The sequence below is a fragment of the Mytilus californianus genome, unplaced genomic scaffold (genome assembly GCF_021869535.1).
Source record: "Mytilus californianus isolate M0D057914Y unplaced genomic scaffold, xbMytCali1.0.p SCAF_1, whole genome shotgun sequence".
In the NCBI taxonomy this organism is placed as follows: domain Eukaryota; kingdom Metazoa; phylum Mollusca; class Bivalvia; order Mytilida; family Mytilidae; genus Mytilus; species Mytilus californianus.
In genome coordinates, this window is record NW_026262581.1 from 123,151,899 (window position 1) to 123,177,448 (window position 25,550).

At 32.4% G+C, this 25,550-nt stretch overlaps 1 protein-coding gene across 1 annotated transcript; it reads right to left on the bottom strand.

Annotated features, from left to right (window-relative positions):
- Positions 1-745: 745 nt before the first annotated feature.
- Positions 746-25,009, bottom strand: LOC127712625 (lysosomal-associated transmembrane protein 4A-like). Its single transcript, XM_052219188.1, has 7 exons — positions 24,832-25,009; positions 15,025-15,220; positions 9,151-9,227; positions 8,294-8,422; positions 6,205-6,300; positions 3,990-4,091; positions 746-1,604 (listed from the first exon to the last, which is right to left on the bottom strand). The coding sequence occupies exons 1-7, from the start codon at positions 24,928-24,930 to the stop codon at positions 1,527-1,529; spliced, it is 777 nt and encodes a 258-aa protein (XP_052075148.1). The 5' UTR covers positions 24,931-25,009; the 3' UTR covers positions 746-1,526.
- Between the last annotated feature and the right edge of the window lie 541 nt (positions 25,010-25,550).

Below are 25,550 nucleotides of genomic sequence, written 5' to 3' on the forward strand. Positions count from 1 at the left end.
AGTAAGTCATGAAGGTATATTTTTCTTTGCATATTTCAAAAGTACACATCAAAATTGACCTTTTACTAAAATTTCAAGAAAAAATCAACAAGGGATCTCTACTGTATCATATGCCCTTAAAGTGACCCCACCAAAATTCAAACTTAATCTGTGTTTTGTGGTAATAAGCATTGTGTACAAGTTTCATAACATTTGGTTGAGGCAAACTCAAGTTAGAGAACAGAAACCAATTTTGGTACGTACAGACTGACAAGGGAAAAAATATAAAAAAAAATACCAAACTCCAAGTAAAATTCAAAACTTAAAGTCCCTTATCAAATGGCAAACTCAAAAGCTTTCCAAATAACTGCCATACTTTGTTTTGATTGGTCCTGTAGGAAGGACTAAAATGTGAATGTGTCCATGGGACACAGATGATGCCCCCGCTTGCATATCATATTAAGTTATAAAGGGACATAACTGAAGAACAGTAAAAAGTGACGCTACCAAAATTTGTACTTGATCTGAGTTTTGTGGTAATAAGCATTGTGTATAAGTTTCATAACATTTGGTTGAGGCAAACTAAAGTTAGAGAACAGAAACCAACTATGTTACGTACCTACGGATGGGCGTACAGACGGACAAGGGTAAAACTTAATGCCCCCTCCGTTACGGCGGGGGCATAAAAAACCATGGCATTACACAAATGGCACTAGTTTACTTGGCATTTTGGAAATGAAGGTCGAACCTCAAGCATTATAAGTCATTAAGGTAAAACCAACTTTATTTCAATAAAGAATTCCAAAAACAATATTTGTAGTTTTTTAACATCAAAGTAATATATATATATATAAGGAATGAGTCTCTATATCATGTTGAAAACAAGATACTGCATTTTATAAATCTATCACATATGTAATTGCACTATGTTCCTATGAACATATCTCAGATTGAAAGACAAAATAAAAGGGGTCTTTTTGGAAAACAGCTGATATGGAAAGTATTCAATTTAATATAGTTCAATAGATGTTTTATCACTTCACAAGTTCCTTGTGTCACAAGGTATGTAATTGTTAAATACTGTGACCTAACATGTCAAATTATGATGAAGATAGTAAATATCAATAAATATGCAAGTTATACCGTATTTCTGAAATCCATACCATAGTTGTAAAATTTACACCATAAGGTATTTCATTAATTTTTCAATTACACAGAAAAACTACAGATAACTTGATAATGAGTATAAATGAATGTTCCTACACATCTCAAACACATGACATCATAATTTAAATCAATACATTTACTAACATAAGTCAGTATAGTTCATAATACATGATTTCATCACCTGTATCTTCCCGAAAAATTGCAAAAATTACGATGCAATAAAGCTTTAAAAATAAAAAAGTTACATCCTATTAAATTAAGCATTACGAAAATAAAATAGCTCTCATACAGTCCAATGAAAACTGATATTTTTTTGTCTTCATTCAATTGCCTTCCACTATATCACTTTCCATGTACAAGAGAGCTGTTACCTAACTATTCTACGATGCATATGGTGGTGGAGGAGCCTGGTCCATGGGAACTTTGATAGCATCTTCATACTTTGGAGGAAGTAACATCTGGAAGTACAACATTTATTGGCTCATCATATATGACTTAACTTTTAGACAAAAACCAAAATTGTGTGTACATAAGAAGTCACACCTAGGATAAGGGAAGTAACTCTTTAAATCATTGATATGTTTGTGTCAACTATTTCAATGTCATCAATACATCCTACTTCTGTAGTGCATAAAAAGTATAGATGAAACTGACCATAAACAAAATACATTATTGAATTTAAAGAGTTATCTCCCTTATCTCAGGTATATCCCCCTTACGATCAAATAATCATGTGATATTATATTTATAGATTCCTGTATGATTTCTCAGACAACCTTATAGTAGAGAACAATAAATTGCTTCACTGAGCGCAGCTGGATACGACCGCAGAGGTCCAACCCAGAACAGTTGGGTCAAAAATGGACACAATATTCGCGCTTGATACAGGTCTGAATTTGGATTGTAATTAAATATCTGACACAAAATAGGTTTCTGACACAGAATAACTGTAGTCAAAGACCTTAGAATTGGTAATATGATTTGAATTCATATTCAATTAATGCTTTTGTGCAATACACTATGCTGTTGCATATTGCCCCCCCCCCCCCACCACCACCACTTCTCATCTTTTTTTTGCAAAAAAAAATAATATTTGAAGAAATTTTCTTTTTAATTTCTGAAATCTGAAATGAGAAAAAATTGTCCCCCCCCCCCCACCAAATTTTGTTGTTTTTCAATTCCCCCCTTTCCCTTTTTAAAAAAAAATTCTTTCCCTCAAGATAAGGTCATAATCTCAATGACGACGACGACAACGTGATACCAATATACGACCACAAAATTTTTTGCAGTCATATAAAAACCTTAAAATTGAAGAAAAAAAATGTACATATGTAAGTGGCATATCTACTTATCTTTGCAAAAGGTAGACACATTTTAAAATAAGAATGCATCTTAAAATAATCAAAACTATCCATATTTAATTTCAATACAAATAAAGAGAGATGTGGACCATACAAAAAAAAGAGCTGATCTCATGTGCATGATATGCCTGTTGCCCTTTTAGCTTGTCTTTATGCCTTAAATCAATTTATATGATCAATTAGAAATACTGTGAGCACTGCTCAAATAGACCCCCCCAAAAAAAAAAAGAAAAAAAAAAAAAAGAAAGAAAAGACTTGCACACACAGTGGTACCAATTGACACAAAACCTGAATAATTTGGCACAATTAAGGCTACCTCAAGTTTGACTTAGTTTGAGGCCTCAATTTTTGAAAAAATAAAATTCTATAACCATCCAATGTGTGAAAATGGTAAGTTTTTGATGATTTTTCCAAGAATAAAGTTCCATAACTCCACAATGTCATATCAGAAATTTTATAAAAATTAAAAAGAGAGCATATTTCAATAGATATAAACAGGTCACCAAAGTTTCATGAAAACTGCTCAAAGTGTTTTAAGTTATCAGAAAACTGGAAAGTTCCCCCCCTTTTTTATGAATAAAGTCCCAATACTCCAAAACATAAAATCAGAAATTTCTAAAAACTGAAAGGGTTCTTATGTCAATACATATAAACAATTCACCAAAGTTTCATGAAAATTCCTAAAGCATATTTGAGTTATAGCCAGAAAACTGGACAACGGTATACCTTAAACGGGTGTATAATTAGAAACTTTACAACACAAACTAGAGAAAACAATATTTCAAGAATGTTCCTAGACTATTACAGAAGGGAACAACCTCAAGGTCTATTGAACATACAACAAAGTAAACCGATTAGAATATCAGCAACATGTATAATGCCAGCCAAGGCAATGGTTCACATGCTGACACCAATTGAAATGTCCGTCTGTCAAGATTTTATCTATTATACCTAACAGACAAAAAGGTACAGTCAATTTTCCCCTGTATTTATTTAAATAGCAGGGTCAGTTTAGTCTTATAGGAATTAGGATACTTACAATGTCAACATTTTTCTGAACATTAAATTATAAATGCCTATAGATGACCATAAACTATCATTTTTATTGAATTTTGCTTTTTCAAGTTGTAATTGAAATTGACATTCCAAACGTAGACTTAACTTTATTTACAGGATATTTATGTGTTATCTTTCAGATACAAAATTTTCTTTTTTGTACTGAACTTCCATCAATGCAATTTTTTTTAAACAAAACATGTAAATTTAAAAATATTATATTATAATCAGTGGGTATTTTAATCCATTATTTTGAATCAATACCCTGGGATTTAAAAAAATGTACCATAATGACAAATCCAAGTTAAAAGAAATCATTTTTATCTTTGATGTTATGCAATTTTTTGTGACCATTCATGATTCAGTACAAAGAATGTTGTCTGATAAGAGCAAATATCTGCTACTTTACAACAGTTATATATCTACCTCAGAATCGGGATCAACAGTATATTCTCTAACCACATCTCTGTTCACTCTGTTCAGTTGCAAGTACTTGTAACAAGCCCAGATCACACCAATCAAATAGGCCTATATTATATAAAACATGAAAGTATTCAGTTCTGTTAAATCAATACAAAGTATATAGTTATGTGAATTATAAAAATCTGTTAATAAAACAGTCTACAAAAAAAAAACATAGTAATTATAATTCAAAAATACCTACAATTTACCTAAATTGTTAACAGACTAGGATAAATTGAAATCTGTTATAATAAGTTACTACATCAATATATTTTAATTTAGGCCCAATTCTCTAAACCTGCTTCAGTTATTGGTCAAAATTACATCTTATTGTTCTAAATCTAATAAGTGTGCAACTCTTTTTTTCAATTTTCAGTCAGGATTCTACATTGTCAAAATTATATGCCAGTTGTATTGTAAAAAACAAATGTATCAACTAACTATTAAACATAGTTTAATGTACTTTTGGGCCTTTAATCAACTTAAAACTACTGCCTGATCGGTTGTCAGGGACATTTTTCAAAAGTTCAAAAACAGAAAAAAAAATTGCAATTTAATATTTCGTGGAAGGGCAGACTAAAAGACTAAAAATTTTCTGAGGTTGAAGCTGAAAAACCCTAGACAATACGCACAATTTTTTTTATTAAAGTAATGCATTTTTAAGATCCACTTGTAAAGTTTGTCTTCATCGGTTTTCGGTAAAAATTTGTTATTCAAACACACACACAAACTCTGTTGTTATGACTTATTAGAAAGGTATTTCACTTGACCAATATATTTCATTTTTTAGTACTGTGAGTTTTTATATCAACCTGTAGCCTAAATATGTAAAAAAAATAGAATCTAAAGCAAGATGATGTATCAAATATTTTTGCTTTATACGTTTTCAAGACAAATTAATCAACTCAAACACGCCTGATCATAAAAAGATGTATTTACATGAAATTATTGCCCATATTTAGGATTTTTTCCCAAAAAACTGTTGCTGGGGGCAGATTCAAATTAATGCTTTCAAAAAATCAATCCTTTATCTTTCTGAGCAATTTTTATTGGCAGAATTCATGCTTTTATATACACAAAAAAGATCCACATGTATTTACACATACCATAATCAACGGTTTTGTGAAAATTTGTCTTTAATTTAAAAGTAAATAAATATATCAAAGCTCCATTCTATAATTAAAGTAAAAACATATATATAAGATGCAAAACAATCCTAAATTATGCACTTACATTAAAATTTAAAAGCCCATAGAAACAGATGTAAACAATTCAAATACCCGGTATACCAACTTGGCCTTTTTTACCTTCTTTAATAAAGAGTTCCATTTCTTTCATTTAATTTCAACTGGATGTAAGTGTGTTTTCATCAGGATTTTCTAATAATTATTACTTCCCAATTTATCTTCATCTAAGAGGTTTTTTTTTATTTTTATTTTCATAACTTTAAAGTTTACAACTCAATACCTGAATAATGTCCCTGTCTCAACTTAACCTTTATTCAATCTTAACTAGGGGTACTGCAAGCAAAACACACAAAATTATACCCCATTGTATTTATCTTAATATACAACACATTGACCATGACCCTCCAGACAGGCATTATATTTACATTAATATTTCAGGTATTTGGCCAATCAAATAAAACTTAATGTGTTGTGTTTAAAAAAATAGTATTTACATTAAGTCTTCACTTTCTTTTTTTATACAATCTGTGCTTTAATAATTGTTGAAACAAATGCCCCATATGTTACAAACTTTTGTATTGATTTTGAGCATTTGACATTACTGAAACACTGTTAACAATGTGTAATCTGTATTAATTTAATCTATCCAATAGATTATAATTTCCTTTACTTTAAACATTTCATGTTAATTTAATGCTACAATAATTCATATTTATTATAGATATAAGAATTGAATGCATAACATGTGACAACATATTTTTAATAAAGATTGTGTAAAAAAAAGTGATTCTGACATCACTTTACATTAACTGCATTTTTTTTTTTTTTATTTTATGTATGTTTTGAAAAAAAAATAACAATTTATGTTTGCATTGATATAAAAAAATCAAAATAAAACTTTCCTATTCATATGCATTAATATTGCTGAATACTTACAAAATCTGCATTTGTTTAATATGAAACTAGAAACTTGTTCATGCTGTACTACTTACCTTAAATGACAGCCATAGAATGAAACAAATCAGACAAAGAATCATCAGTATATCACGGTCCATTGCCAATAGTCTGTCCATCAAGGGTAGACAAGCCTACAAAACATATTTGCTATTGAGTCACAGCCTAGATAGTGCCATATATTATATTTTCAAAGATCAAAACATAATGTAAACATTTCCATTTTTAGCCAAATATTTCTTAATGTTCAAATGGTTGTTAAATTTCTTGTCTTATGTGTACCTTTGATTGTTTCATAAATTCATTTACTACCCAAAAAAATTCAAATTTTTATTGCAAATTTTTACGTTAATTTTTAGTAATTTAAAGTCTAATCAACTAGGTATGTACACTGTCAACTAATGCCTTATACCAGTAAGTTTAATTAGACAATTGTCAAGTTTGAAAAATGAGACAAAAATGAAACTGTTGAAACAACAAACTTTTTTCAGGTTTTTATTGTGATGCTTAATTGCTGTCTCATTGATGTGTTTATGCATAGTTACTTATAATCATAGTCTTATAATAATGTTTGTTTTGTTCTAGCACATTTATTACTTGTATTTTAAATTTCAAATTGTACACAGAAGCCAAATAGAAATTCTTCATAGCCAATTTGCTAGGCTGACACAAAGAGCATGATAAAAGCCGGAATTACGTTCAACTTTTTCTTTTCTTTAATTTGCTTGACATTAACTCACTGTCACAAAAATATTTCGTGGATGAATGAACAAGGTTAATGCAAAATATTCCTTATCCTAGCTGGGTTATAAAATGGAACACGGCAGAATGCATTCAATCAGAAGTCAGTAAAAAAAGGCCTCACAGAAGAACTTGCAGGAAAATATCCTAAGGGCATATGATAATGCCTTACATTTTGAAGGTTTAAGTCCCATAACTCTGAAAAGCAAAACCAAACATTCTAAGTAGTAAAATTGAAAAGGAGCTTACTTTCACCAATCCCAACATCAGTGTAAAGTTTAAAGTAAATTGTGATCCAAGCATACTTGAGCTAGTGCTAAACATCTGAAAAAGTGCCTTTAATATTACTAGGTATCTGCGGAATAATAGGAACAGTTTCAGGATTAAAAGGGAGCTTACTTTCACCAATCCAAACAAATTCTTAGTTAGAATTAGTTTGATAGAAGCATTTTCAAGCTAGTGCAAGACATGTGAAAATTGTATAGCATTGTTATTGCCTGAATCTGACAGTTAAATCAATATCTTCAAGCATGACAAAAAAAAAGGGCGGAAAACTGATTATTTGAGAGAATTTTCCAAGTCAAAGGACCATAACTCTGCACAAAATCATCAGACCGGAACATAATTCCAACTTGAACTGTAACTTGTCATGATAAAAGTATGTACCATATTTCAAATCAATATCTTCAAGCATGAAGAAAATAAATGTGGAAAGTGTCCATGGGACACAGATGCCCCCGCTTGCATATCATACAAAGTTATAAAGGGACATAACTAAAGAATGGAAAAAGTGACGCTATCCAATTTGAACTTGATCTGAGTTTTGTGGTAATAAGTATTGTGTATAAGTTTCATAAAATTTGGTTGAGGCAAACTTAAGTTAGAAAACGGAAACGAAAAATTCAGCAATTTTTCCATTTGTAAAGGGGCATAACTCTAGAACAGTCAAAGTAACACCACCATAATTCAAACTTGATCTGTATTATGTGGTAATAAGCATTGTGCATAAGTTTCATAGCATTTGGTTGAGGCTAACTAAAGTTAGAGAACGGAAACGAAAAATTCAGCGATTTTTCAATTTGTAAAGGGGCATAACTCTAGAACGGTTAAGGTGACGCCACCAAAATTCAAACTTGATCTGTGTTTTGTGGTAATAAGCATTGTGTATAAGTTTCATAACATTTGGTTGAGGCAAACTAAAGTTAGAGAACGGAAACCAACTTTGGGACGTACAGACGGCCAAGGGTAAAACTTGGTGTGGAAAACTGATTTGCCAGACTGACAGATGGACTGACAGACAGAGCAAACCTAAAGTCACCTTTGACTTCATCGGTAGGGGACTGATAAAAAGGTAGCTTAAATTTAGCTTATATATTAACTTCATACCAGTCCTTCTTGACAGAGCCACAACTTCATATCAGGAGCATAGGAGAAATATCCAACTACAGTCAGACAGGATATACAAAAGTCAAACATCTGAACACAGAAAAACGGCATCATGTAGCCTGGTCTGTTCTGTAAAATATAAAAACAACAGTCAGACAAGGTATACAAAAGTAAAACATCTTAACACAGAAAAATGGCATCATGTAGCCTGGTATGTTCTGTCTACATTTTATCTCTCCCTCATGCAAAGCTCTGATTCCTTAGCCTACATTGGCTATACTTTTTGTCCTTTTGGTTTTATCAGCTCTTCAATTTTTTAAACAAGTTTTGGATTTTCAAATATATTGGCCTCTGGCATCACTGGAGACATTTATTGTTGAAATGCCCATATGTTATGTGTCAACATTTTTCAATATATCAAGAAAAATCAAATTCCCACAGAAAAACTATCTACCAAAGTGACATGGCAACAAAAGTGGTATGTAATTTGACATGGCAATAGTTCACTTAATGACTGTATAAATAACTTTCAATACACATTTGTACCATACAAACAGAATCTTGTTATTGCTACCCCCTACCTTCATAATACCATACAAACAGAATCTTGTTATTGCTATCCCCTACCTTCATAATACCATACAAACAGAATCTTGTTATTGCTATCTCCTACCTTCATAATACCATACAAACAGAATCTTGTTATTGTTATCTCCTACCTTCATAATACCATACAAACAGAATCCTGTTATTGCTATCTCCTACCTTCATAATACCATACAAACAGAATCTTGTTATTGCTATCCCCTACCTTCATAATACCATACAAACAGAATCTTGTTATTGCTATCCCCTACCTTCATAATACCATACAACAGGAATCCTGTTATTGTTATCATACACATCACAATAGCAAAGGCAACACAAAGGTTATCTGTAAAACAAATAATAAATTTGTTGTTGTTAAATTTTTTTTTACATATATCAAGATAACTGTCATGTTTAATTTATCAAAACTTACACTGCCAGACAAAACAATTTCATATACATGATATGAATGCACCCAGAACCAAGCAATTAAAACACTTTGCTTAAACCTTGAGTAGTCTTTTTTATTCTTTTTTTCTGCAATTCATTTGATTATTAACTGTTTTTTTTTCTTCAAAAATGTATATGATTTCCAGTATTTGCATTTAATTAATGGAGAAATATTTGGACGTAACTTTTGGCGTTAGCCTGGCCCACTACCTGCTACATCTTGGTGGAGCAGTGAGCCAGTATCTGAGATGATGCATTTTTTAAAATCCATTTACATATAACTACTGTAACTAAGGATTGTTTAATCAAATTAAATCATTTCCAATATTAAATAAAAACAATGATAAACGTTGACTATATCTTGAAACAACTAAATGAATAATAATGAAAAACAAATTTTACTAGGATTTTCACTTCAACAAGCATCTTGAAGAATAAGCTTTATAGGTATGATGACATGTGGACCATGGTCAGTGCCCAAAGAAGAGGAAACTTGACTTAATTTTTTTTATATTTTATATAGATATAAGATGTGGTATGAGTGCCAATGAGACAACTCTCCATCCAAGTCAAAATTTATAAAAGTAAACCATTATAGGTCAAAGTACGGAGCCTTGGCTCACACATTACAGCAAGCTATAAAGGGCCCCAAAAACTACTAGTGTAAAACCATTCAAACGGGAAAACCAACAGTCTAATCTATATAAACTAGAGGCTCTCAAGAGCCTGTGTCGCTCACCTGTATTTACTGATGCTTTGGATCATGTAAAATAAGGTTAAAATCATAATTAATAGTATTAGATATTAGATATTATAATGATATCTAAGATAATAACAAAAAACTGCAAAATTTTTGTAAAATTACTAACTCAGGGGCAGCAACCCAACAACGGGTTGTCGGATTTGTCCGAAAATTTCAGGGCAGATAAATCTAAATCGGATGAACATTTTTGCCATCGGGCAGATTTGCTCTAAATGCTTTAGTTTCAGAGATATAAACCAAAAACTGCATTTTACCCCTATGTTCTATTTTTAACCAAGTCGGCCATGATGGTTGGGAGGTGGGGTCATTGGACAAATTTTTTAAACTAGATACCCTAATAATGATTATGGCCAAGTATGGTTAAATTTGTCTCAGTAGTTTCAGAGAAGAAGATTTTTGTAAAAGATTACAAAAATTTACGAAAAATTGTTAAAAATTGACTATTAAGGGCAATAACTCCTAAAGGGGTCGACTGACAATTTTGGTCATGACAACTTATTTGTAGATCATTACTGAACATTTGCTGAACATTATTGCAGTTTACAGTTTATCTCTATCTATAATAATATTCAAGATTATAACCAAAAACTGCAAAATTTCCTTAAAATTACCAATTCAGGGGCAGCAACCCAACAACAGGTTGTCAGGTTTGTCTGAAAATTTCAGGGCAGATAGATCTTGACCTGATAATCAGTTTTACCCTATGTCAGATTTACTCTAAATGCTTTGGTTTCAGAGATATAAGCCAAAATCTACATTTTACCCCTATGTTCTATTTTTAGCCATGGCCGCCATCTTGGTTGGTTGGCAGTGTCATCGGACACATTTTTTAAACTAGATACCCTAATAATGATTGTGGACAAGTTTGGTTAAATTTGGCCCAGTGGTTTCAGAGGAGAAGATTTTTGTAAAAAGCTAACGACGACGGACGCCAAGTGATGAGAAAAGCTCACTTGGCCCTTTAGGCCAGGTGAGCTAAAAACGAGAAACACTTATGAACCACATCAACAAGCAACAACTACTGAACATCAGATTCCTGACTTAGGACAGGTGCATACAATTGCAGCGGGTTTAAACGTATTAATGGCAGTGTTCTCCCCAGGATTTTTGGATAGCACCAGGGTAACGTGTGTCAAAATGATTTGTAAAATATGTCGTGTCGCGTTGCATCACCTTTTTTTTTTTCTTGTTAGTTTTTGTGTCATTACCTTTTTGTCTTTGTTTTGTTTACTGTGTTATGTAGACTTTGGGTCAAAAAATTACTGGTAAAAAAGAGGTAAATCAATAAACAGTTTGTATACTTTAATTTCTTTTAAGAATAAATAAAAGAAAGCACTATTAGTCTTTAAACTTAAGTCACTTTTTATATTTTGATCAAGCCAATTTGTCCTGATACTTGTAGTTAAACTACACATTCCCCATTTTTGTTAGATTACACCATAACAATTAAATTTAAACAAGATTAAATTTTAATGCAGAACCTCTAGTAAATTAAAAACTATTTTCCATAGCTTAAGACATGATTCTTTTAAACAACAATATAATTATTATTAGAATCATTATTGTGTTACTTGGTAGACAGACATGAGAAGTAAATTTATATCATCTATCTGTACACTCATATATCATATCAAGCTGAGTTCCAATCAGTGTCTTAAGAGTGGGACTACTTTAACACAAGTCAATTCCTAATTGGAAAATACTACCTATTTATTATAATGTCTGTGCATTAATAAAAGTATGATTATCAAAAATAATTTGCAATATATTTTTGTTGGTATGTTGAAAGAAAGTTTTTATCCTTAAGCTAACATTCTTATATAATTTTGCATTCAATTTGTACTTTATTTCTATTTTCAGTGATAGATAATATTTTAGGAGCACTTATTTGTAATATGCTAAATCAGGGGAAGTAACTCCAATACGTTTAAAATACGCAAATTATTTATAACCAAAGGCTGGAGTAATAGAGTTAATTAACAAATGTCTGCTTGTCCCTCACAAGTCTGATCATTAATTATGATCTCTTAATTAATTAAAACACAAAAGAATCATGTACATCGATTAAATCCAATGATCAAGGTTAACCTCAAAAGGTAAATCGATCACGTGGTGTAAACAACCTAGTTGTAAGAACTGGATTGAACTGGTTTGAACTGGTCAGTTTTCATCTGAAATTTTATACCCCACGGAAAAGGTTGAACATATCGTTTAAAACTTTACCGATTTACGATTTTTTTACCGAAAATTTTAGCACCACGGAGAATAAAATGCTCCGCTGGGGCGCAGCTTGATACGACCGCAGAGGTCGAACCCTGAACAGTTGGGGCAAGTATGGACACAACATTCAAGCTTGATACAGCACTGAATTTGGATTGTAATTAAATATTTGACACAGCATAGGTTTCTGACACAGAATGAAAGTGGTCTAAGAACTTAAAAATTTTCAATTTACCTATTCATACATGTGATGGACTGTGAAACTCAGATCAGGAGATTGGGAAATTTTGGTCAGGAGATTAGGACTCAGATCAGGAGGTTTTTAATCGACATTAATTTTGTTGTAAATGTAACCGTGTGCTGAAAAATGGTCTTTTAAAGTGTGTTTTCTTCAACTTTCCATCCAATTTATTATGTTTATAGTACCCTTGTACTTATAAAGTTTCTCCATCTTTATATTCTACATGTTCAATCTAACATTGTTTTTTTCCAGTATGTTCTTTAAATTTTTTACTTCATATTCTATAAAACAATCATTGCAACCAGAACATTTGTTTAGCTATCTGCAAATAGTTTTTTTTTTTTTTTTTTTTTCTCTTGCAAATAGTTTTATTTGCAAACTCAGAAAATCATTCTATCTGTAAAATTAGGGTCATAGTTATTATATAAATTTCAATTTAAGCCTTGAAAGGAAGTATAGAATCCTCAAATAATTTTCAAATTATTATTTTTTTATTTGTCCTAAGACATTTAAAATCATTTAATAACCATCCTTTTATGATTATTTGTTCAATTTATATTTTATTTATATTCTTTTAAAAATTTTCATTATTAAAAGGAAAGTAACTTAAAACAGGATAAATCAAGGGAAGTAACCCAATAAATACACAGTTTCTGTTACACAACGGCAGTTAGCCTGAGGTAAAAATCGTTGATTACCAGTATGTTTGACACCCAAGCTGACAAGTGAAGCCATATAATTATGCATGTTAATTGATTTACAGGTAAAATATAACTTCAGGTAATGTCAGTTACACCAGATGCCTGAGATGATATGTTGGGCAGAAATTTTTCATTCATGAAAAATTTCATACACGGGATTTTTTCCTCTTCAACGGGAGGTCGGGAGGAGACCCCTGAAAACGGGATTATTGTACTCCCATCGGGAGGTTCACATGTATGCCTATTCAAACCATATCATCATTATTTGCTTTTATATATAAATCAGAAATAACCAATTTAAAATGGAAAATGTTAAAGAAAAAAAAGGAAAAAAAAAATCCCCCCCCAATTTTTTGAACCCCCTTATGATTCATCACCCCCAAACTCAATCCCAGCTTTCCCTTTATGGTATGGTACCTTGCAGTACAATTTCAGAGAGATTCATACACTTGAACACAAGTTATTGTCTGGAAACTAGAAAAATGCTTGTTTTTTGGCCCCTTTTTGGCCCCAAATTCCTAAACGTTTAGGGCAATTACCCCCAAACTCAATTCCAGCTTTCCCTTTGTGATATGGAACCTTGCAGTACAATTTCATAAAGATCCATACACTTACACACAAGTTATTGTCCTGAAACTAGAAAAATGCATGTTTTTTTTTTGCCCTTTTATGGCCCCTACTTACTAAAATTTTGAGGGAAAACCCCCAAAATCAATCCCAGCCTTCCCTTTGTGATATGGAACCTTGTAGTACAATTTCATAAAGATCCATACACTTACAAACAAGTTATTGTCATGAAACTAGAAAAATGCTTGTTTTTTGCCCCTTTTTGGCCCCTAATTCCTAAAATTTGGAGGAAATTACCCCAAAAATCAATTCCAGCTTTCCCTTTGTGATATGGAACCTTGTAGTACAATTTCATAAAGATCCATACACTTACAAACAAGTTATTGTCATGAAACTAGAAAAATGCTTGTTTTTTGCCCCTTTTTGGCCCCTAATTCCTAAAATTTGGAGGCAATTACCCCCAAAATCAATCCCAGCATTCCCTTTGTGATATGGAACCTTGTGGTACAATGTCAGAGAGATCCATACACTTACACACAAGTTATATCTGGAAGTTACAAAAATGCTTATTTTTGGCCCCTTTTTCCTTAACTGTTAGTACCATAACCCCCAAAATCAATCCCCACCTTCCTTTTGTGGTATTGAACCTTATGGTAAAATTTCATTGAGATCCATTCACTTAAACTAAAGTTAGAGTGCGAAAACTAATGTGTATTCGGACGACGACGCCGGACGACGACGACGCCATACCAATATACGACCACAAAAATTTTTTTGCGGTCGTATAAAAATTATACATCGCGGCAAGAACGATACCACCACGGTAGAAAATTATACATCGCGGGCCCGCGGTCCTTTAAGGGCCTGGGGAGAACACTATGGTACAAAACCTTCACCCTTATCTGAAACAATAGTGTAACATCACAACATAGAAAGACAAACTATAAAATATAAATTGAAATTGCTTAACTCAATGCATGAATGAACTTCATATGAATACCTAACAAAATGTAATGAAAAGAGGGGGATACATGGAACTTGGTGCAAATATTTGATCCTGGTGTTTTTCTGGCAACAACTTTTTTGGAGACCCGGGCAGTCCCTGAATTTACTTTGAAAAGTGAACTTGAATGTGAAACCAAAATGTCACCCTTTAAAATGAGCTTGATAAATTACAAACCCTTGCACTTGCTTGACATACCTTTTGTAAATTTCTTCTGCACAAACATGACATCACCACAAGTCTCCAGTTTCACTTGATCACCTTTGACATTAACGTCAATAACAATATCCTGATTTTTAGTGTCCCCTACTGGACATGTTTGCATGGATTTCTCAAGGACCTCTGGATGAATTGAGGCAAAGATTAAAGTGCAGGCCATAAACATGAACCCAAGCTGTAAGGAAAAGAAAGGGAAAATGTAATAATCAGAGAAGTCAAAATATAACAAATTAAAATTTTTAGTGCTGTATTCTTTTCACTAGAGGAATAAAATTTGACCACTGCCAAGATGTGGTCAAGTCATCGAAGCCATACTTTCTCTTTGCTTTACCTTTTCGGTTTTCATTAAAGCATTAACAGGTACTTGCTTAAAATTTACAAAAAAGGTTGACAGTTTCCTTAATTTTAACAAGAGTGAATCGAATATATATATATACACAAAATCTAGTTGACCTACATGTACTGCTTATAGTATTTAAAAAAAACAGACCAAAACACAATAATATGCTCCGCTGGGGCACAGCTTGATACGACCACAGAGGTCGAACCCTGAACAGTTGGGGCAAGTATGGACACAACATTCAAGCTTGATACAGCACTAAATTTGGATTGTAATTAAATATTTGACACAGCATAGGTTTCTGACACAGAATGAATGTGGTCTAAGAACTTAAAAAAATTTAATTTACCTATACAAACCATATCATTATTATTTGCTTTTATATATAAATCAGAAATAACCAATTTAAAATGGAAAATTTTAAAGAAAAAAAATGAAAAAAAAATCCCCCCCCAATTTTTTGAACCCCCTTATGATTCATCACCCCCGAACTCAATCCCAGCCTTCCCTTTGTGGTATGGTACCTTGCAGTACAATTTCAGAGAGATCCATACACTTGAACACAAGTTATTGTCCTGAAACTAGAAAAATGCTTGTTTTTGGCCCCAAATTCCTAAACGTTTAGGGCAATTACCCCCAAACTCAAACCCAGCTTTCCCTTTGTGATATGGAACCTTGCAGTACAATTTCATAAAGATCCATACACTTACACACAAGTTATTGTCATGAAAACAAGAAAAATGCTTGTTCTTTTGCCCCTTTATGGCCCCTTATTCCTAAAATTTTGAGGGAATTACCCCCAAAATCAATCCCAGCCTTCCCTTTGTGGTATGAAACCTTGTAGTACAATTTCATAAAGATCCATACACTTACACACAAGTTATTGTCATGAAACTAGAAAAATGCTTGTTTTTTGCCCCTTTTTGGCCCCTTATTCCTAACATTTGGTGGCAATTACCCCTAAAATAAATCCTAGCATTCCCTTTGTGATATGGAACCTTGTGGTACAATGTCAGAGAGATCCATACACTTACACACAAGTTATTGTCATGAAACTAGAAAAATGCTTGTTTTTTGCCCCTTTTTGGCCCCTTATTCCTAACATTTGGAGGCAATTACCCCTAAAATCAATCCTAGCATTCCCTTTGTGATATGGAACCTTGTGGTACAATGTCAGAGAGATCCATACACTTACACACAAGTTATTGTCATGAAACTAGAAAAAAGCTTGTTTTTTGCCCCTTTTTGGCCCCTAATTCCTAAAATTTGGAGGCAATTACCCCCAAAATCAATCCCAGCATTCCCATTGTGATATGGAACATAGTGGAACAATGTCAGAGAGATCCATACACTAACACACAAGTTATGTCTGGAAGTTACAAAAATGCTTATTTTTGGCCCCTTATTCCTTAACTGTTGGTACCATAACCCCCAAAATCAATCCCCACCTTCCTTTTGTGGTATTGAACCTTATGGTAAAATTTCATAGAGATCCATTCACTTAAACTAAAGTTAGAGTGCGAAAACCAATGTGTCTTCGGACGACGACGACAACGACGCCAACGTCATACCAATATACGACCGCAAAATTTTTTTGCGGTCGTATAAAAACTCAACATTAACCAATGAACCATGAAAATGAAGTCAAGGTCAGATGATACCTGCCAGACAGACATGTATATCTTATAATTATTCCATGAACCAAATATAGCTGACCTATTGCTATAAGTATTTGGAAAACTGACCAAAACACAATAAAATGCTTTGCTGAGCGCAGATTATACGACCGCAGAGGTCGAACCTTGAACAGTTGGGGCAGAGCTCCAGATAAGCTGCGTATTTGCGTGATCACGCATTAAAAATAATTGAAAACCCAATGCAAGTGCCCATTGCAGCGTTCTAAAACCCAATTCATGCAAAGGAAAACCCAACAATTTGTCAAAACCATGAGTTCTTAACGCTTTTAGTCGCTATCGTGTGCGCTATTTACCCTTATCTATTACATAGTTGTCGCGTAAATCTATTTTTGTAATATTGAAAATCAGAAATGTCCTTTCGTTCTAAAAATAGAGCGTTGAAAGGGTCCCTTTTGAAATTTTCCGTTGCTTAAAGGTACACGTGGTGATGAAAACATTTCGATCTTCTCTGTCTTTATCCAATTAGTGTTAGTCATGTCGTCATAATTCTTTTCGTATTGATCGGGATTTAACATTACACTTAGCAATGAATTAAAACGAAAGTAGATTTCCGGTAAAAATATTGAATAGAAGCATGCTTTTAGCTTCTTTTTGAGAGCTGAGGAATTCTGATGAAATCAAGACCCAGCTAGTGTTCTTACAAGGGCGTGTTTGCGTGCCTTAATGAGAACAGGGTTAGAACTCGTCAGAACTAAATCAGTTGGAACATGAAAGGCCAAATCACTTATATGAAGTCAGCATCGGAAACCAAAAGTTCTAATAAGGGACAAGTAAACCCAGATTTATGTAAATAAAATTAAACGAAAAAATTGCTTATTTTTAGTTTAAGTGTATATATAATATATTTTTCATTTTAGTTGATGAGTGAACACACATATTAGTTTTAATGTAAATGTAGCTTGCCACTTTCTTTGTTTTTGGTCTATTGTTCTGTATGCCTAAGATACATGTAGTTGTCTTATTGGCAAGTGCAGTACACCATTGTCATTTATTTATTTGATGTTGCAGGATTATTTGTAAATTGAATGTGGTCTCAGTCATTAAACTACCCTATAAACCTGGTCAAGGATCTTAAATCTGGGAGCTACTTATTTTTTTTTAAGTAGGTCTGGAAAACAGGTGATAGGGACTGGCAACACTATCTTACATCACTTAATGTTCACAAATATTACATAAAAATCTGAAAACTATTAGCCACACCTACCCTAAATAAACTGAATGGTGATCATATGTGCTCTAGAACGGTAATTAGGTACTGTCCTATTAGTGCCACCAGTAAATATAAGTTATGGAAAATACAAAACTCTGTGTTGAAACCGGACACAGATTTAACATACAATTGCTCGTCAGTGTATAAACCAAATAAAATAGCTATCACATTTAAAAGAAACATATTTTATTAATAAGATGGATGAACATCTCTGTTTGATAGAATGTGATTATAACATGCCTAAATTCATTATTGTGTTGATGAAAAAACCCAATACGTTAAGGAGCTTGGTGGTGAAAAACCCAATTTGATATTTGCTTGAGGGTTGAATTGGAATTAATAATGCAATTGAAAAACTATTTCACTCAATTAAATAAAAAATTCGTAAGGGTTCCGCGGAACCTAGTGTCTCGCCTACTTCTGCTGTTTATCACAGGCTCAACAAAAATGAGGAAAAAAATTAATAAAAATATTCCTCTCTATACTATCTTTTGATTGTAAGTAGCTTCTGTCCAAGTTTGGTAAAAATCCAGGATAGTTTATGAATCTAATAAATGTTATAAATAAAAACTTAAACTGTTATGTAATGTTAACTGGAAGAAAAACTAAGTCCATTTATAAGTAAAATACGGAAAAAATGGAAAAATATTTTAACAAAATTTCCTTTTAGATACTAGCTTTTAGTCATAAACAAGCTTCTGTCCAAGTTTGGTACAAATCCAGGATAGTTTAAGAAAGTTGTTAAAATTTTAAAAACTTTAACCACAGAGTGAATGTAATGTTAACTGGCAGAAAAACTAAGTCCATTTATAAGTAAAATACGGAAAAAATGGATTTTTTTTTTTACAAAATTTACTTCTGGATACTATCTTATGATCACAAACAAGCTTCTGTCCAAGTTTGGTACAATCCAGGATAGTTTAAGAAAGTTATTAAAATTTCAAAAACTTTAACCACAGAGTGAATGTAATGTTTCCTGGCAGAAAAACTAAGTCCATTTATAAGTAAAATACGGAAAAAATGGAATTTTTTTTTTACAAAATTTACTTTTGAATATTATCTTATGATCATAAACAAGCTTCTGTCCAAGTTTGGTAGAAATCCAGGATAGTTTAAGAAAGTTATTAAAATTTCAAAAACTTTAACCACAGAGTGAATATTTGTGGACGCCGCCAACGACAACGACGACGACGACGCCGACGGAATGTAGGATCGCTATGGCTCGACAAAAATGGTGGGTAAAAACCCCAATTTGTGAACTCTTATCTGGAGCTCTGAGTTGGGGCAAATTTGGACACAATATTCAAGCTTGATACTGTCTGAATTTGGATTGTGATCAAATTTTTTACATAATATAGGTTTCTGACACAAAATAAATGTGGTCAAAGATCTTATAAATCCATTGCACGATACTGTGCAATTGAAGATTTCTTCTTGAAACTTTTCAAAAATTTGAAATTTTAAAAATTTTGAGAAAAAAAATATGAATCCCTTAAAAAAATTGGGAAAAAAATCCCCCCCCCCCCAACTTTTTGAAACCCCCCTTGGAGCAATAACCCCAAAACTCAATCCCAGCCTTTCCTTTGTAGTATGGAACCTTGTAGTATAATTTCAGAGAGATCCATACACTTACACACAAGTTATTGTCTGGAAACTAGAAAAATGCTTGTTTTTGGCCCTTTTTGGCCCCTAATTCCTACATGTTTGGGGCAATTAACCCCAAAACTCAATCCCAGCCTTTCCTTTGTAGTATGGAACCTTGTAGTACAATGTCAGAGAGATCCATACACTTACACACAAGTTATTGTCTGGAAACTAGAAAAATGCATGTTTTTGGCCCCTTTTTGGCCCTTAATTCCTAAATTGTTGGCCCCCATAACCCCTAAAATGAATCCCAACCTTCTACTTGTGGTATTAAACAATGTGGTACAATTTCAGAGCAATCGAAATACTTATACACAAGTAATTATCCTGAAACTAGAAAAATGCTTGTTTTGGGCCCTTTTTTGGGCCCTAATTCCTAAAGGGTTGGGACCATCATCCCCAAAATCAATCCCAACCTTCCTTTTGTGGTATTGAACCTTCTTAAAAAATTTCATAGAGATCCATTCCCTTAAACTAAAGTTATTGTCCGGAAACCAATGTGTCTACGGACGACGACGACATCATACCATTATACGATCCCAAAAATTTTTTTGCGGTCGTATAAAACTTAACATTGACCAATGAACCATGAAAATGAAGTCAAGGTCAAATGATACCTCAAGGACAAACATGTACACCTTACAATCATTCCATACACCAAATATAAAATTGAGAATGGAAATGGGGAATGTGTCAAAGAGACAACAACCCGACCAAAGAGCAGAAAACAGCCGAAGTTATAGCTGACCTATTGCTATTAGTATATATTGAATAAACTGCTTCGCTGAGCGCAGCTGGATACGCCCGCAGAGGTCCAACCCTGAACAGTTGGGTCAAAAGTGGACACAATATTCAAGCTTGATACAGGTCTGAATTTGGATTGTAATTAAATATTTGACATATTATAGGTTTCTGAATAAATATAGTCAAAGAACTTGAAATTGGTTATATGAATTGAATTTATATTCAATTAAAGATTTCTTGCTGTTGTGCAATACACTGTGCTGTTGCGCAATACTTAGTAAATTTGTTGTCAGACTATAAACAAATAAAGTTCAATTAATTCTCAATGTCATATTAGAAATTTATGAAAATGTAAAGGGAGCTTACATCAATAGATATAAACAATTCACCAAAGTTTCATGAGAATTGCTGACAGCATTTTTGAGTTATTGTCCGAAAACTGGAAAATCCCCCCTTTTTTAATGAATAAAACCCCATAACTCAGAAATATCAAATGTAAAATTTATAAAATTCTAAATGGAGCTTACATCAATAGATATAAACAATTCACCAAAGTTTCATAAGAACTGCTGAAAGCATTTTTGATTTTTTGTCCGAAAACTGGAAAATCCCCTTTTTTTTATGAAAAAACCCTGTAACTCGAAAACGTAAAATCTATAATATATAAAAATCGAAAGGGAATTCATGTCAATAGATATAAACAATTCACCACAATTTCTTGCAAGTTGGTGAAAGCATTCTTGAGTTATTGTCCGAAAACTGGAAAATCCCCCTTTTTTTAATGAATAAAACCCCATAACTCTGAAACGTAAAATCTAAAATTTATAAAAAACGAAAGGGAGCTCACGTCAATAGATATAAACAATTCACCAAAGTTTTATGCAAATTGGTTAAAGCATTTTTGAGTTAATGTCCGACATGTTGACGACGGACGGACAGACGGACAACGGTATACCATAATACGTCCCGTAAACGGGCGTATAAAAACAGACCAAAACATAAAAACTTAACATTGACCAATGAACCATGAAAATGAGGTCGAGGTTAGGTGAACCCTGTCCGACAGACATATAAACATTGCAAGGAACCCATATACCAAATATAGTTATCATATTACTCATAATAAGTAGGAAATTCACATGACAAAAAACCTATCATTTTTTTTTCAAGCATTCACGGAACCATGAAAATGAGGTCAAGGACAATGGACATATAACAGATAGAAAGTTAGTAACACAAGCTATCTGCATACAAGGTACTTGTAAGACTACTACCTTCTGAAATATAAAGCTTTATACAAATAGTTAACGCCGTTGCTAAGTTGTAATCCCTGTGTCTTACATATTGCATTTTTCTTTTACTATTTACTTTTACTATTACAGCAGGGAGAAAATAGTGTGGTTTCGTATATATACATTGTAATGCTAGGTAAATCAGTTCCATGTCAATATATGCAACAGACGACAAATCATACTTGTACCCCCTTTACCTAATCATTACCAGGTATTATTATCTATCTTAAATTAAGGTTAGACGAAAATAATATATTTAAAGTAATTTCATTTGAACAGCATTCTTTTTTTAACATTTAATTTTACTTCAAAACAATAAAATCATGCTGGTGATGACAGTGGAAACAAATGATAAAATTTAAGATAAATTTTCAGACAAAGAAAACTTTTGGCAGACAAATGTACATTTTTTGTACATAATTCTTCTGTTCATTTTGCATTTATTGAATATACAACTATTCAATTTGTGAAAACAGTTTTTTTTAAAACACATGGATCTTAAAGATGAATGTAAATTTCACAGCTGGGTGTACAAAACAAATCAAGAAGACTCCATTTTTTGGCAATCTATATTAAATTCTTTTATAACACTAAACAATTTTCATCAAAAGAGCATCTTTATACATGTACATGTACATCTATTAAATTCTTTTATAACACGTACACTATGTTCACCAAAAGAGTATAAGCAAAATATTGTCCTATGAAATAATTCTGCCAGAACAAAATTTCATGATTATTTCATGGAGACATAATATTTCATAATGTAATTTTGTCCTGGACAGAATTGTACAGTATTTGAACATAAAGTACTGCCTGCAGAAAATATTTTGTATGAAATTTTGTCCGAAGAACAATATTTCATAGGGACATTATTTTATGTTAATTTTATAACATTGTTTTTATTTCAGTTGTCTATAGAAAGGTAAATGAAAGCTAATGTAAGAATAAGATAAGAGGAAGCAATAGACGAGTTTCCAATTTGTGTTTTATGAATGATATGTCCAATTGACCTGGGGCAGGGTTTCCACTGGCGGTTGCCATTTTCACATTTTGCGGAAAAATAAAAATTGTGGTGATTAAAATTCGTTATTGGCAAAAGAATTTGGCAAAATAAATATAACGTTTTGTCTTCTTCCATCTTGTTTAATTTTTGGGGTTTCTCTGACTTGTTCCCTGATCAGACAAAACAGTCCCTTGAAGTTGTTACGATTTTGATAGAAAATTAGTAATCAGCTGATTGCATTTTATAGCTATCAGCAACATAAAAATGGATTATAATCAATAAAGGTGTTGATTGTATTGTTTAATGACATGGTGTGGATAAATGACATCACATGGCACTTAAAGGATTTTTTTACAACTTTGATAGAAATAATTGTTTTGATGTGGGTTATTTACAATCGTTTAAGCAACAACATGTTTGAGGCATAGTTTTACGTCAAAACTTTTTCTTTTAACAATGGTCCGGAAAAGAAAACGATTGTTAAGAAAAACATATTGAAAATGCGGAAAATGTTTTGAAGTGGGTTATTTACAATTGTTTAAGCAACGCACATGTTTGAGGCATAGTTTTACGTCAAAACTTTTTCTTTTAACGATGGTCCAGAAAAGAAAACGATTGTTAAGAAAAATATATTGAAAATGCGGAAAAATTTCTGACTTTAGTCTGTATCTTTCAACCAGACGGGAAGTATCTGTTAAACTTATTGTAGATGAATACTGTCTTCCCTAGCAGAAGTAAATAAAGAGCTGTGCCATGAGCGCATGATACGCCCATCGCTTTTTCAAAGAAGTTCTATTGCTCCTCAAAGTCATATCAGAAATTTATAAAAAACTAAAGGGAGGTTATTTTAATAGATATGAACCAGTCACCAAAGTTTCATGAAAACTGCTCAAAGAACTTTTGAGTTATTGTCCGAAAACTGGAAAATCCCCCTTTTTTAATGAATAAAACCCCACAACTCGGAAACATAAAATATAAAATTTATAAAAATCGAAAGGGAGCTCACCTCAATTAATATAAACAATTCACCAAAGTTTCATGCAAATTGGTTAAAGCGTTATTGAGTAATTGTCCGACATGTTGACGACAGACTACGGTATACCATAATACGTCCCGTATACGCGCGTATAAAAATAATGATTTCTTGATCCATATTGCAATTACAGTACCTTTTAAAAAGTAAATGTTTGTTATAATTGAGTGTTTATTCATTACAATGTAGAATTAAGAATTATAAGAGACAAAAATGTGACGAACTGGTTTTTTTTTTTTAGAAAGAAGGAAAAACTTTAAACAATAAATATGTTATTAGGCGAAACCTATATTGTTTGGTGAAAGAGGTGGCGAAAAAAACATTTTACCATGGGGAAACCCTGGCTTTGGGTCATTCTTGAAAAAGCTTGTCATATGATATTTTGACGTAAAGATATTCCTTCATGATGTCCATTTTGTTCCGGGAAAATTCACTGATTGTAAAATCTGGTATTTTCCTCAAAATAAAATGTAGACATCTGGAGAACAGGTTTTTTTTCACAACTCCTGCGAATCCAGTACAGCATGGTTTTTTCGAACAATTTGACTGGACATACAGACATGCTTCTTATCTCTTCCTGATCGAAGTCTCAGATGTTGTGAAACTGAAAGTGGTTATTAACAGGGTATTCATTTATTGGAGAATTTTTTCTACCAAATATTAGTGATGACATCTCACGGAGCGTCAAGTAATCTGTAACAATTGGAGATGTATGATTTGACAACAGCATAGATGTTTCTTCGTAACAAACTTGTATATTGACTTATTGTAGAATCGTCATGATCGCAACGGAAATGGATCAATAAATAAATAATCATACCAAATTAATGATACCGATGAAAATGGCACCAGTTCTGACATGAAAGCAACAACAGCAACGAAAGGCCTTATTATTGGCCATGCCCATTTTGAGATTCATCTCAAATGACAGCTGAAACTTAAAATAAATGTGTTTTGTTTTTGTTTGTCTACGTCCTCTTCCGATAAATGTAGTTCAATTCATATTCATCCGCATGCTTTTTACACCTTTTCTATCTTGTTGAATGAACTTTGAATACCGAATAATGAGTAGAAATTTTATCCCCAAAATAATAGCAAAATTAATTATTACAATGAAATTCTTGTATGGAAATTTTTTTTGAAGGAATAAAGATAGAGATGCCGGACTATATTGTGTAATAGTGCTACTTTCATTTTAGACTTCTGACGTAATGAGTTTGCAATGCAATCCCAGTTCAAGATTTTATACTTTATACTTTTAACAAAACCGTGAGTCAAACACTCCTCAACAGACCAACATAAAAACTAATTTTGACCAGAACTGCTGTCGACTAGAACAACCTTGAAGACAGCATCGTTATATCTTAGGTTAAAAGAACGTGGATCTTTTCAATTTCAAGGGATGTAGTAATTTTATAAATCTTAAAAAAGTTCACAGCAGAGACATCAGGCATACAATATTATAAGTGACTGAATAACTTCTTTGCTTCTAAATCATCTAAATCATCGCGTCTTGTTTATTTGGGATTACATCACCGG

Excerpts from the sequence above, each read along its gene's own strand:
- LOC127712625 (XM_052219188.1), bottom strand. The coding sequence starts at position 24,930 with ATGAATCTCAAAATGGGCATGGCCAATAATAAGGCCTTTCGTTGCTGT. Across the intron at positions 9,228-15,024 it reads GCAGAAGAAATTTACAAAAG|ATAACCTTTGTGTTGCCTTT; the intron begins GTATGTCAAGCA and ends TTTGTTTTACAG. Across the intron at positions 1,605-3,989 it reads CTGTTGATCCCGATTCTGAG|ATGTTACTTCCTCCAAAGTA; the intron begins GTAGATATATAA and ends TTGTACTTCCAG.